Source organism: Lipophrys pholis, assembly GCF_963383615.2.
Source record: "Lipophrys pholis genome assembly, chromosome: 13".
NCBI classification, from domain to species: Eukaryota; Metazoa; Chordata; class Actinopteri; order Blenniiformes; family Blenniidae; genus Lipophrys; species Lipophrys pholis.
The window spans coordinates 27,309,984-27,325,142 of record NC_137632.1 but is presented as its reverse complement, the minus strand read 5'-3'; the positions used below and the strand labels follow the sequence as shown (position 1 = coordinate 27,325,142).

The following is a 15,159-nucleotide window of genomic DNA, read 5'->3' as shown; positions in this document are numbered from 1 at the left end:
AGTGTATACAGTGTGTACTCAAATCCCCCATGATGCATCACTTTGCAGTCAGTTTGCCTGTTTTCTTTTTCCCGAAGGTGACGGAGCCTCTGCCTGTGATTGGCTAGTACTCGCTGCATTTACTGGTCTGATTGGTTAATGTTTATATTTACCATGCAGCACAAGGGCTGACGAGCCAATCAGAGGCAGAGTAGGGCGGGTCGTGACGAGGCACATATTGCTAACTTATACTGAAATTATGTGACGATGCGCAAATAGTATGGATGGATTTTTACTGAACAGGGAAATATTACGTAGCACTGTTAAAAACAGTTGGTGGGCTGCTTTAAAAGACGGCAAACATGGAGTGTGTATACCCACTTCAGGGCCACGACACACTGCATGTAGCCCCAAGCTAACTTTAAGATTACGCCCACTGTTATTTTTCAAGTACATTCAAAACATTGTGTTTCATTCATTTCAAAGGGAAGGGAAACATGATGAAACAGAGGGTTTTTTTGATGAATTTTTGTTAAACTCAAAAAGACTTAAAGGAGACATATCATGCTTTTAAATCCTTCCTTTTTACATATAAATCATACAGTTGTGGTCTATACAACGCGAAACTGCAATGCTTGGGTCTGAATTCCTCATTATTAGAGCTCCACAGGCCCCTTTTCAACCCCTTTTCTGATGCGCTTCTGAGAGCAACTCGTTTTGGGGCGGTCTCTTCAAATGCAAATGACACACTTCATACCCCGCCTCCTCTCCAGGTTGCAGAGGTGATACTCGGTTCAACGTCACCCTTTTCGGCCATCTTTGTAGTTTGATAGAACAGATACAATTATCTAGCGGCGCAGAAACTTTATATTCACACATTATTTACAAAATGTCAACAAGGGAAGATTTGTCCATCCAGCCATACATGTTGGAGCCAGTCGGACCCGGCGGAGCGAGATGAAAATGACGATGATGCAGCTGCAGAACAACGTCTTCATATGGATGTAACGCAATGGTGTGTTACTATATTTACACTAACTTCTCCATCCATGCCCACTACTACAATACTGCCTGTATTACAACGACTATTTAACACAGAAGTTACATTATAATCTAAAACGAGCACACAGCGCTAACATATGAAGACGGTGCAACTGCTAATGCTAACAAAACAATGACAGGGATGTCTTATCATCACACATTTTAGCGTTATATACAGCTTACCGAAGTGCTCTGTTCGTCGTCTCCATAGATAGAAGGAACTGACCGCTCAATCAGACGAAGTCTTTCGGCAAATCCTTCTTTATACTGGCGGAGGTTGTTGAAGCAGTCGTCCTTAAAGTGATTCGCGCACACAAAAATGACCTTACCCACAGATGTGGGTACATTTCTGTGAAAAATAAAACTCAACCAGGCACTTCGAAAAGGTTCTGATGCTGGGAGACGGTGTAACGAAGCTTGTGGGTTACTACATCCAACAACCGAACATTTCCACTTATCCTCTCGTAACTTCGGTTGGACTACAAAATCGCAGCGAGAAACAAAAATGGCGGATTGCTCGAAATGTCGATGTCCTAATTTGGCAGTTCCGCTGAGAATACTGTGACGTCATTGTTCAAAAAACGTAATAGAGAATAGAAAAATCGAAACCGATCGCAAAATATGACCAAAACAGAATATAAAGATATCAACGGAGCACCTGAAGAGACTACTTTGAACTTTTCTGTACTTCTAAACACTCTAAATATACAACAACATGCATTTAAGGGCTAAAAAAGTGGATTTAGCATGATATGTCCCCTTTAAAGAAATGTAATCAAACTGGCTTCCTGCAGCGAAACTTTGTTCTTATGGTTCATTTGGTTGAAAAGCCTCCTGTTTTCCAGAATACCACATCCACTCCATCTTGTCAGGACCAGTGAACTTAGGTTTGGTAATGTCTGTGGAGCCGCTATCTGCTCTTGGAACTTCTGCCAACTCTCCAGTCGAATGCTGGGAAACTTTAGCCGGTTCATCTTAATTATCCCTCTGTTTGAGAAATGGCCTTCGTTTTCCCAGAAATAATCTGAGCTCTCCAACAGATTACGGTTTCACATCCACTCTTGTTGGAAACCTCGTCCTACCTTTTGAATTTGGCTCTGTATCTGCTGAGATCGGCAGAACTTGTGCATCCTTCAGCAGAAACCAAGCCAATAGTCCCAGACAAAGCTGTTTTCTGCTCCCGTCTCAGAGCGTTACGCCCATTTCTTCTTAATGCCTGACGGGAATCAAGGACTTTGGTATATTAATGAAGTTGCTGTAACTCACTGTAAACTGTTTGTCTTTGCCCTTCGGTCTTGGCGTTGCTTTGGTTCGGTTAGATCCTCGGAGCAGTGGAGTATCTGTGCCCAGGCTTTGGAGAGCACAATTCACACTTCACCGAGAACATCGACCCTAACCCTCCCGTTTGTCCAGTCCAACTTGTCTGTCTCTCTTTTTGATGGAACATCCATTGACGGCGTCCACATGGATTAACACTATGCCAATCCTGGTTCATGTGTGCTGCGTGTTTCTGCTGAAGTATAGGCACAACCTTGGAACCCCTCAACAAAACCCCCCCCAAAACAAAACACTTGGCTTATGCACTCGTGTTTTGACAATGCATGTTTGGTGAATGAGTGTTTCTTGGATTTGCCCTTGTTTTCACCTCTGCACTCACGCTGCCTCTAGACTCTACAGGATCCCCTCTAGATATGCTCAAGGCTGCTATAAATAGTGAATTAAACCCTTTACACTAGTTAGAAATGCTTAAAACACTCATGGCAGCTATGGATTGAGGTCTCATCATAACTTGACTTTACCATTTTCATTTGTCGGCTTCAGCACAACGAAATACAATAAAGCTCATTACCCCGAATGGAAATAATTTTCCGAGTAGAGACAAGCTTTCATAAGAAGCTATCAGTCATAAATACAGAGAGCGTAAGCAGAGGTGGAAAAAACTGGGAGTAGTTGGCCTCTATGGTGCATGAACACGAGATGTACTGTAGCACTCTCTTTTCAGGTATTAACAGTCTTCGGGGCCTTGTCCATTACAAGTATTCTACTCATTATGGCTCATGGCCATTATAAGTTTAGTGTGAACTTCAGATTCACTCCATCTGAATATGCCCAGTGTGTGTGCCTTTAACATTACATTTGATTAGTATTCAAGCTGTGTAAACTACAGATTTGGGCAAAATCTGATTCCAGTGAATTGAACCTTTCTGCACACATTCGATGACGTGCAACTTTACATCAGTTCAAGTCAATGGCATTAGATTAAAGGTATATGGGATAGAGAAGTAGATCACACACCTTGCAGAGTGGCTGTGGAGGCTATTATCAAATATTGTACCTTCTCATTGGTGGCAAAAGTGAACACTGTTTAACACTGTTATTGTCCATGTGGTGTTATAGTGGTCACGACTGTTCCACGACTGTTCCACCACTGTTCCCTCAAAGTGAAAAAAAATAATTGGGTTTGACTCTGATATGGAGTCTTCTTCGGTGGATTGCATCCTGTGCTTGTCGTCGAGAAATGCTCCAGCCACCATGACAAACGTGACTAAAACAATTATATGTTTCAGATTGAACACACAGTTACTGTTTGTTTTGGTTCAATAAAGAGATGAAGAGACGTAAAAGCTGTGGGTTTGTTTGGAAACCTTCATCCTGTTTCACAATACATCTCCTTACTTTGCCTCAAAGAAAATTAAAATTGCACAGGCAATTTGTAAATCCAGGAGCAGAATCATGCAACTTGACTAAATATGGGAGAAGAATAGTGCTTCTCTAGACATATGTCTCTATAACATAGTTGTAATCATTTAGTCTCAATCATAGCATTGGCTGTAACAATGCCCATAGATGGAGGAACAGTTGTGGTCATAGCGACGACACTACCCTTACCTGTATTCATACTCATCTTCCAGATCAATAGATCACAATCATGGCCACATTAGATGATGCATTATAACTAAAGACATGGTCATAATAATATACACAGTCACAGTCAAAGCCGTTGTCATAGGAACAGCCACCGCCATAATTCTAGCCACAGTTTTTGACATAATCCTGCATCATATTCAGGATCAAGTCATAACCATAATTATAGCCATCATCCGAAAAATAGTCCAAGTCAAACTCTAAGATGTAAACAAAGTCATATATGTCATAATAGCCAAGATTATAGCCACAGTCTTCGCTACAGTCATAAAAACAGTCATAAATGTAGTTATATTCAGAATTACAGTCACAAGCAGTGACCTAAAGGCCAGAGTCAAAGTTATAGTCATAGTAATATATATAGCAGCTATGGCCATGTCTGCAGACATAATGTATCATAGTCAAAGTTATAGCCGCGCGTCTAGTCATAGTCAGTGCAGCAGTTACAATTAGAACCACGGTCATAATCCTCGCCTGAGCCTGAGCTGCCGTTGAAGCCGTAGCCATTGGCCATAATCAAAGTTTTATCCATCAGCCGTTAGCCAACATAGCATCCATTAGCAGCTTACAAGTGAACAACATATTCCAGATAGCCAAACGGAGAGTCATTAACAGCCCCTCTGAGAGGCAGATCATAGTCGTCCCCTCGGTTAAATAAAGAATCCAAATCTCTCACGGCGAGGCGCTTTTCATTTCTACAGCGTTTTTCCACATAATTAAACATCTGTGGAAGCCGCAAAGCAAAACTGTCTGCTGGGAGTTCAACAACACCACGTCTGCGTCTGAACGGCTGGAAGCCGGCGTTGTGAGGTGAAGGCAGTGAAAAGAGGTGAACGAGTGAACGCGGAGCGCCGACCGGCCGAGCAGCTGACGACTGACCCACTGAAGTCAAGGGTCCATTTGTTTGAGGGAAACGGTATCGACAGCTCAAGGCTCAATAATGGATTTTTAGAGATTACTGTAGTACTTTCTGTTTATCGAGGTGAGCAATGATTTGTGGGAGCTGGGAGGAGTACACACACACACACACACATGGACACACACACACCTTAAAAACTTTGGGAGTGTACTATGTATAATTACCACAAAGTCTTCTTTTCAACCCACAAGCACATAAATACGAAAACACATAAATACTCAGGGAGAACATGGAAACTCCACCGAGGCAGAGCTCAGTGCTTCTCACTGTGAGGCGACGGTGGAGTATTAAAGGAAGATTTGCTATTTAATCATTTAAAAACTGACTTTTGCCTGAAACCTATGTTGTTTTGATTTTGTTCCAAATTGACGCTAGTATTTGTTTTAGTTTTTGACTTTTAATGGTTCTAATTGGGAATGTTATCAATATTTCACCCTGTCTTGATCTTGTGATGATCTGACCAAAGTGTTTTGATTTTATTGTATTTTATTGTTCGGTATCAACTGAATTAACGCAGTAAAAGTGGAAAAAAAAAAATCTCAGACAGTGGAAGTAGAATAAAGCTTCGCTCAAGTAAAAACCGAACTGTTAGGCAATAAAAATAAGGAGAATAAGGTCAACAAACTAATTAAACCTAATTTAGTTAAAAATTCTGTTTCCCCCGTTTCCACGGAGACGGAGTCCCATGGTTGCGTGCTGGAAGCCATTTTAAAAAAGTTGTGTTTTCTGTGACTCTCAGCACCGTCTTCATGTAAACGGACCCTCAAAGCGCACCGGAACTTTTCTGTTTTCACTTTAAAACGTCGTCGCGTAAACGAGGCCCGAGTGTAGAAATCCATCCGGCTGCTGGTAATGTTGGCGAGTATTACCTTTTGGCTGAAAACACTTTCATGCACGTTACATACACAATTAATTGCATACATTTTCTAGATTATTTGGGAATAACCACTTTTTAGTGAATGGATTCCTCTTTTATTACATTTATTTAAGTAAATATCATGTCAACAATGAATTTGTAATATGTTGTGCGGCCCCGTAAAGAACTTGGAACTGTATGAACCTGCTTGGAAAGTACTATAGAAATAAAGTTATTTGATCTATTGATAATATGTAACAATAATTATTACTTGATATCAAGACAATATTGAATTTATGATGTACCGTGTACGCCTAGCAATACACAGCCAATACACGCAGACTCACGCTCGCATTTAGAATCAACAATTAGCTTTGTACACAGGTATGAAAAACTACAGAAGAAAGCCCCGCCCCTCGAACTGGAGTGAGTATTCTGATTGGCTGTTGGCTACAGCCATCCAATGAGGGCAAAGAGAACCGGAGGTTGATCTGCAGGCTGAAACAAGCTTGACTGGCCACAACAAACATTCTTCACTGGATCTTGCCTGAGTTTTAAGACTATAAACCGAGATTTGTAAAACTACAAATATATTTCTTTATTTTCTTGATAACTGATTTAACTGAAAATACGTCCGTATTTAACACATGTTGTAAAGACTTTTGACCAAAAAACACAACACATTTTTAATACATACAAGACTAAATGACTTTAGTCAGGGCTACAACTCTGAATGAATTTCACACACCGGGGGGGGGAAACAAGAAAACTAAATAAAACTGCCTTCTGATTCTATTGAAGTATCTCTGCCGTGGAAAGTTTGACAAAAGCAACACACACCTCAATGTACTGAATCACATTTGGCAGCAGCTCAATGTCACTATGGCAATAACACACACACACACACACACACACACACACACACACACACACACACACACACACACACACACACACACACACACACACACACACACACACACACACACACACACACACACACACACACACACACACACACACACACACACACACACGCACACACACCTATAATTTGTGTGCATGCGTGCGTTTACAAGAAACAGCTGCACCGAGTGCGTGCATGTCATTTCTTTTTCCTCGCATGCGGCGCTAAGCAGACTTCTCTCCATAATCTGCGTTCAGGATCCCATCAATAACGAGCTCAGCTGCACGAGACCGACAGCGAATGGCAGTGCAGCGAAATGTCAGGCCGCCACGTCGGCGAGTGACATTCTGCAAGCGGCTTTGAAAGACAGGAAATAAGCGGCATCGCGTGAAACGGTACTCAGTGATGCGTGGGCTGAAAAACTCTATTATTTATAGTGCGATCGCGGTGCAGCGGTGACCCCCGTGACTCGTTTCAAGATGCTGATTCACGGAGCTGCAAACTGCAGGAAACGTCTTTCTTTTCAGATACAGAGTTGCTGCATCTCTGTATTCAAAATGTACCGGGTGGCATAAGGGTAGCAGACTGAACAAAAAAATTACTTTATTTTGGCGGGATGTTTGGTGAAATTGAAGCAGTCCATCCACAAGTAGTTTTAAAATCTAGATCATGTATGACATAATCATTAAAAAATGAAACTTTGATGAAATAAAAACGTTCATTTTTTTTGTCTTGTGCCTTCACATTTTTCCTTCAAAATACAGCAATGACTACTCTACGGACATTTTCTGAAGACCGGGCTGTACATGAAAGGACATCTTGAGCATTAGCTTCTGTTTTCGTTCTTAATTAAATCCCCGAATACGGGATCTCATATCTCTTAATGCCAGTCGCTATTCATAAGCTAATAACAAACGTGGAACCGCCGGGATTGCAGTTTATTTCCCGTCTCCTGTAATTAAGCAAACACGTACAATATGTTGCCAAGCACACACTTCTGCATGTTATTTGCACTCATTAAGCACCGGGTCACATTATACACTTGTTTATCTTGAATGGAGACACGGACTGAAGAGTATTGAGCGAAAAGCCTTTCGGGGGGAAAAAAAAAGAAAAAAAATCACATTTTTACTGTGAATCCGAATGATCAATCTTGCCTCTCTGTCCCGTCTGTTATCTGCTCCCATTTGTCTGGGGGTCTATTTTACCGCGTCCATCCATCCACGAGCCGCCTTCTAAAGCTGACTTTTCTGTCTGCCTGGTCGCAGCCGCGGCGCTGCGCTCTCCGTCTAGCCTGAGGTCAGCTCGGGGAATGAGATGGCGTGGCGGAGATAGTGGAAAAATGTCACCCCGGAATGAAATATTGACGGGCAGAAAGGGCCTCGCCTGCTCCCCTCGCCTTCCGCCCGGAGAGCCAAAACAAACACGCTAATCCGCAGGAAGGGAGGGCAGGCGGAGTGCGACGCGGGAACGCCGCGGTCCCGTTCTCCCCCCGCTCCCTCGGAGGTATTGTTATCTACCCCCCCACCCCCATCCCCCCCACCTCCATCCCTCCGAGCAAACCGTAATCAGATTCACTTGCACTTGACTTGATGTGGTTTATTTCCAGCCGAGGCCTTGCAGGCGGAACATATGATCCCGCTTCTGGCAAATAAGGAATCAATACAATGTAAATAAGGAGGCGGAGAGGGGAAACAAAAACAAAAAAAAAACATCTTAACATTTACATTTTCTGAAAACAGATGCCTTCTTTAACTCCATGAGGCATTCCTTGATTATCCTCTGGAGATAATTCAATACTTTGAACACAGTGTGAAGAGAATAGCCTTGATAAAAGATTTCTATGTATGAAAAATCACATGTACGCCACCATGTCTGCCTGAACTGATCACAGGGGTAGTGCCTCTATTGATGCAGTGTGACCTCCTCGCCACAAGGTGGAGCAGAACTGAGCTCGCTTTCTTAAAGAACCTGTGCCGGTCTTTTGGTGTAACGCTCCGATATGTTGGATAACTCCCTCCACATTCAGCGCTACGATCGCTCCACTGAGAAAACATAAGAAAATGGAAGTGATTCCTTTTCAAAGAGTTTATTCTCGTGAACTTTTCTTAAAACCCGTATTTGAATAGACACATTTTCACAGGATGTCACTCCGGCCTTTAGTGTTTTATTCACTATATCCATCAGTCTTAATGTTTTGGTCGATCCATTAATGTAGCTGTTGCCAGAGGCTCTTACTGTAATCGCACTGGAGCTGGAAGCAGGTTTTCACCGTACAAACTGCTTAGATTCTTATTATCAGTTCTTTGTTTGGTTTTGTTCTGTTCTGGTTGATGGGCTGTTTGATGGTTGAACGATTACTTCACAAGTTAACATGTTATCTCCTTAAAGAAATGTATTCAAGGATATTTTCAGCACCAAATTGTTTACACGTTACATGGTTACACGTCTGCGGACTGTTTTCACCATTGGATGTATTTCTTTCATATCACTACTTCTAGAATCAGCTGTGCAGTCTTACAGACTCCGGGGTCTTAGTGGTGTCCAAAAAAAATAAATAACCGCCACTCAAACCATAATTGAAAAACACAAAACTCTGCGTTGCTTACATTCCACTGCAGAAAATGTCCGATGTACCAACAGTTTACCCGCTCTGAATCCCAGCCGATCCAGTTAGAATACACACATTACTCACCGTTGATCCATTTCGCCTCCGGGTCATGAACTTTGAACTCCGGCTTGAACAAATCCTCCACGGTCAGCTTGGTGTCACTTCCAGCTTGGCTATCAGCTGCAACGGAAGAAATACAAAAAAAACCTTTGAATTGTTTTATGATTGTCAGACGTGGCTTCTGGGAGGCTAAATCCAGCCGGAAATAAATCCCCAGCATTTGTTGATTCAGATGTTTCACCGACATCAGAATATCTAAACGCAACAAGTCACTATTGGAGAACACACGACCATGAGCACAGAAAATAAAGGTTCAAAGTAACGCTGCGTTTCATGTTTGAGAGAGAAAGCGTTCAGACTTGCACTGCTGCGCAGAAGGACAAGTGAGATTGGGAAAGTTAAACTAAATGCTTTTTGTAGAACCCAGTGATCTGACAGTAATAAATACATATTAACTCAATATCAAAAATAAAACCTGAACAACAATTCAGCTGAGTTAAAACCACTAAGCTCATAATCGTCATTCTAACTGGGCCATCATCACAAATATTCACAAAAGTTCATAAATTCTAGTCTTTTCACATGGTTAAGTGAATTACTTTCACTGGGGTACAAAGAACATTTTCTAAATCTATTCACTAAACACACACACACACACACACACACACACACACACACACACACACACACACACACACACACACACACACACACACACACACACACACACACACACACACACACACACACACACACACACACACACACACACACACACTGTTTGACTGGAGGTACAATGTGTGGGTAGAAAATCACGTGTGAAATTTCCCCAAATAATTGGAAGATAAATCAACAAACAATAATAAAAACCCATATTTGAAAGTATTTCCAGATTAATAAGAAAAAAACAGCTAGTGTGAGGCTTGACCTTGCAGTACCACTTTTTACCACAAGATGGTGTCGTTTAGCCTGCAAAATATTAACTAATTGCATCAAATCACATGGCCGACCTGTTTTTGAAGAAATCTTGGTCAGCGTCTCGACAACAATTTAAAATCCAAATTCCAGATATGGAAAAGCGTTTTGCTAACAGAGACATTTGCGTTAATAAAAAAGACGGACAGCGTCAGGCATCGCACACCTTCATTACCGTGATCATCACTGGGCTCGAAAAGTCCTTAAGCCGCTCCAGCGCGGCCTCTGGAAATGTTTGATTTTTAATTACGAGATGTTTTGCCTTCAGCAGCGGGAACATGCCAGTTGTAAGCGCCTCGTGAATGGGACAGCTGCTGACTGTGAGCGGAACAGTGGGGCCAAGTCGTTCTGAATGTCAGCCATATTGGCTTTCCTCGATAACTCCGTGCAGCATGTTTGTTTATGAAGGCAATGAAAGTCTAACCAAGCGTGGAATCCACCAGGGGGGAGTGCGGCGGCGCGGCCGCTGGCTTTTACATGTGAATGAAGAAAAGCCTCCGTCAGGTACTCAGGGTGAGGCGTATCAGAAGAGACAAATGCTGCTGATGAGCTGGTAAATCCTCAGGATGAGATGAAGAATGCAGAATATTTTAAAGCCGAATCTGTCTGATGTTTCCTCTGCTTTTTAGGCAGGCGCTCCACCACGTTGCCCACAGTTACATCACCCACATGCTCCCCGACGAGCTGAAAACGGGGCTAATCGGGAAGTAGATACTAAATCCAAGCGGTGAGGCTCAGCTAGATAACTGAAGCTCTGGCTATGGACACTGACAACAACAAACAAAAGCAGCAGCAGCATTGAAAATAACAGCAACTTACAGGTAAAAAAATTAATTAATCTTAGCTCGGAGAAAACCTCCTTGTCCCTCAGTGGTTTTATGTCAAGGAAACATACAACATGCAATTATATTGTTGAGTACTGTGATCACGATGTAATTAATGATAAATATGCAAACCCGTCTATATATGAGGCTGATTTCTTTATGTTTTTTTTCTTTATTTAAATAACAGTGCCCTTTGTCTTGCCCCTGATGTACACCATCTCCAGTGGTGCATTGCTCCCTGGAGAAGTGGCAGTACTATGTTGTGTTTTAGAAACAGCGGCATGAAAAACTACACTAGTGACAAAAATGCACGTATTTGCTAATTTTTACACAATTTCAGTAGAAGTTATCGGTTAACAATATTTGCCTCGTCGCGACGCGCCATGCCAAGCTCGTCTGAACCTTGTGCTGCACGGTAAACATGGACATTGACCAATCAAAGAAAAATAGGCAATCTGACTCATCGATACTGCTCAGTGGTGCATCGTGGGAGTTTGGAAGTGGGTGTATGCTCACTGAAAAATAATTTGGTATAGAAGCTGCATCTGAAGGGTCCAATAGCAGCGTTTCAGGGTTGAATTTCTAGTAATTTATCCTTGATTTTCAGGCAGAAAAAGTAAATCCTCCCGTTGCGACGTTCTGCACATTTTTGCAAATTCACCCTCACAGTTTGGCTCTTGTTACTTATTTGGCACCTTTATTAGTAGTTACTGTAACTGAAAATTATGTGTGTTTTTTTTATTTTATATTTTCAGGTGCCAATATAGAAATACTCAAGGTTTCACTGGTCATAATATTCTACTATCTTGTTTGCATTGTTCTGTCAGTAGATTTTGCTCTGGGCCTGTGGCTTTGTTTCATTATTACATCTGTTTGGTAGTGGAGGTGATTTACAGACGCAGGAGGAGTGCAGGTTACCTGGCGTGAGCAGGATGACCGACATGGTGATGAGGGAGCAGACCACGAGGATGACCAGCAGAGCGATGGCAATCCCCTTCCAGTTCCTCTGAGGAGGACTCACTCCACCCAGGTCCTGCAGACAGACACGGAGGGAACAATGGGGTTAGAAAAGAAGAATTGATGATTAATGCCTTTACTTGGACAAATTCTCCTGTTTCAGTTTGAGTTGAGGAAATTATGCCCTCACAACTCTGTGGTCTTGTGTGCTACAGTGAGACGGGTTCAAAGACTGCTGATATCTTAGTAGTGGCACCGATAACAGTCAGCTAAACTTTCCTGACCACATCAGAAGTTCCACCATGGCCCGACGCACCAAATAATCAAAAAGCCGTAGAACATGATGCAACGATCAACGTGACATGGGACCAAAACGTCTAGACAGATTTGAATGGAGGTGAAAAGCAGAAGAAGGTTTGAGAGCAGAAACCTTGTTTGCACATCATGTATAGGAGCTCCTAACATGACCTCCACACTGTGATGTTAAGTCATTGTCCATGCAAGGCAAGGCAAGGCAAGGCAAAGCGTATCGACGCTTGACACGGCCGGCGTCACTTTATGTATGAAGACGTCATCTCCGATTCAGAGGAGGCAGACGTGTGATCAGCCAATCCACTGCATTCCGATGGTTTCCAGTCTCAAAGCTCATCAAACTCAAACGGCCTCCCTAATCAACAGACATCTCCATCGTTGGAAGGTGAAGCAGGAGATTCACATCGTGGACAGACGAATCTGAAGCAACTGCTGCTCAAGGTCTGAACCTTCTGTCAGACCGACATCTTTCAAACCTTTAGGAATAGTTTTCAATCAGCCGACTAGTCAATTTGACACACAATGATATTGTGGAGACGCTCTGGTTGAGTTACCATGTCAGTGGACATTAACCTATAAGATGCATTTTAGTCTCAGCAAGTTTTAATTAGCCTTATTCACCCGGCGATCTCACATCTTTGGAATCAAACACTTCGACAACATCTAGATTTTAAGATAACCAGATCGGAACAGCCAACCCTGTTCAGGTGGATTCGGGTGTTTCAATCAGACACCTTGCCATAAAGCGGATAAAAGAATATCATACCAGGGCACTTTGAACAACACTATCCCTCCACTTTTGTAGCAACGGCTTGTGGGAAGGCCCTTTTCTATTACAACACGAGTGAGGACCAGGGCACAGAGCAAGGTCCATCAAGCTTTGATGAGCTCGGTGTGGAGGAACTCGACTGGCACTCAGAGAAATCTGACCTCGACCCCATACAGCATTTTTTGAGATGAACTGGAACAGAGATTTTGTGAGTCAGAGCTTCGTGTCCACAGGAGTCATGAAAGTCAGAACAGAACGAAAAGGGCACAAATTCAGAAAATCTTTTGGATCGCCTTCGTGGAAGCTGTTGCAGGTGTAAAAGCAGGTCCAACACAATAATAAAATGCATGTATTTGAATAAATGTACACCGTGTACACAGCATAGAGACTGAATGATAGCTGTACATGACCCAGGACTTACTGCCAAAACAACCAATATGTACTGTGAAAGATATTGGTGCAGATAAATCACGCAAATTATGACTGACGAATGGATAGATGTGTTATATTGATGAGACATTCACATGCAAGTAGTTATATTTACCTCGGTGAAACTTCATTGTCAGCATTTGCTCACACATACCACTCTCGCATCACTGTTAAAGGTATACCTCTGGGAAGTATTCTCGGCCCGGTTCTATTTATTACTGAATATGCCCCCACCATAAAGCACCATCATGTCAGTTGTCTCTTTTATGCTGATGACATTCCGTTATTTAGCACCGTAACACAAAATGATCTGACAATGCCACAGAAAAAGACCGTCTGCTTGGAATCAAACCAGGTGTTAACCACTAGACTCCAACACGGTAATTCTTTAAAAACATGTAACATGATAAAACGTCATGTGCTTCCCACCCTTGAAAATCCACATTCTTGTGTGAAAGCTGACAAAAATGAGTTGACATTGGCAGAAACTTGAAGTTTGAAGGGTGTGACTCTTGGATTATACCGGAGAAGCTGAAACACGACACCACCTAAGCTGAATATTCACTTGAAAAGCTGAATGATAGAGACGCATGAGGACACAGCTCCACCCTTGTGACTACATCCTGAACACCCGGCGCACTGCGGTGTCACTTACAGTACCTATTAACGTCGGTCACACCGAGGCTTTGTGCTTCTAATCCGCCCCCTGCCTGCTGGAGGATTTTCAGTGGCACAGTAATCCCCCCCCCCCCCCCCCCCAAAAAAAAAGAAATAAAAAATTGAAACGCAGGCTTCCTGATGCGCGTCTCTGTGCTGAAGACTTTGCATGCCTCAACGTTTCCTTTAATTTCCAGCTTGTGGGAAGCTCACTCTTTATGCTGGAGGCCCGGTCAGGTCACTCATCCCGACGTGAGCGGCAGCTTCTTTCCTCTCAAACACAGAAGCTTGCTCCGTCTGTGGCTGAGAAGAAACGCTGCAGGCATTTGCATTCAGATGCTCAAGCTTGCCTTCAGCAATCCCAGTGACCACAGAGTACTCCGAGTGTGATATTATCGACGGTGAAATAGCTATCCAGGAGAGTTTGTGAAGCCTGGCATTAAGGATTCTTAAACGTGGTCTTCCAGCACATCTGTTGCCTCTGATAAGGTGAATTAAGTCTCCTTCTCCTTACTATAAATTTCCTCTCGTTGCAGCTCCTCCTGGCCTCTATTACCCACAAAACCCTGCAGGTGAAAAGCAGTGATTACCACCCACCTACCCACCTACCCACCGCTACGCTTTGATTGGCTGGAGGGTGGGGGGGGGTCTGCGGTGATTCACAGCTGCAGAAAAGACAACTTACAAAACGGGTGGCTCACCCGGTAATTTGAAGTCACGACGAGAAAAAAAAAAGTGTCATATTGTGACTGCTTTGCTCTAATTATAACTGGAGCACCTTTTGGTTTTCTCCCGTGTCGGATCAGTCAGGGCTTCGCTGCTTTTAAAATCAATTTCCTTATTCTAAATGTACAAGATGGATGATTTTAAATGAAGGCACTAAAAATTTACCTGGAGCCATTTGTGTGTAATTTGATGGAATATAAAAATAATTGAGT

General features: G+C 42.7%; 1 protein-coding gene across 2 annotated transcripts in view; it reads right to left on the bottom strand.

Moving 5' to 3' along the window:
- Positions 1-15,159, bottom strand: part of dpp10 (dipeptidyl peptidase like 10) — a 268,040-nt gene that overhangs the window by 97,866 nt on the left and 155,015 nt on the right. For both annotated transcript variants that reach the window (XM_080478071.1, XM_080478072.1), the window contains exons 2-3: positions 12,016-12,130; positions 9,323-9,418 (exon numbers count right to left, since the gene is read on the bottom strand). In XM_080478071.1, the coding sequence (XP_080334197.1) occupies positions 9,323-9,418; positions 12,016-12,130 (211 nt within the window). The remainder of the gene's footprint in view (positions 1-9,322; positions 9,419-12,015; positions 12,131-15,159) is intronic.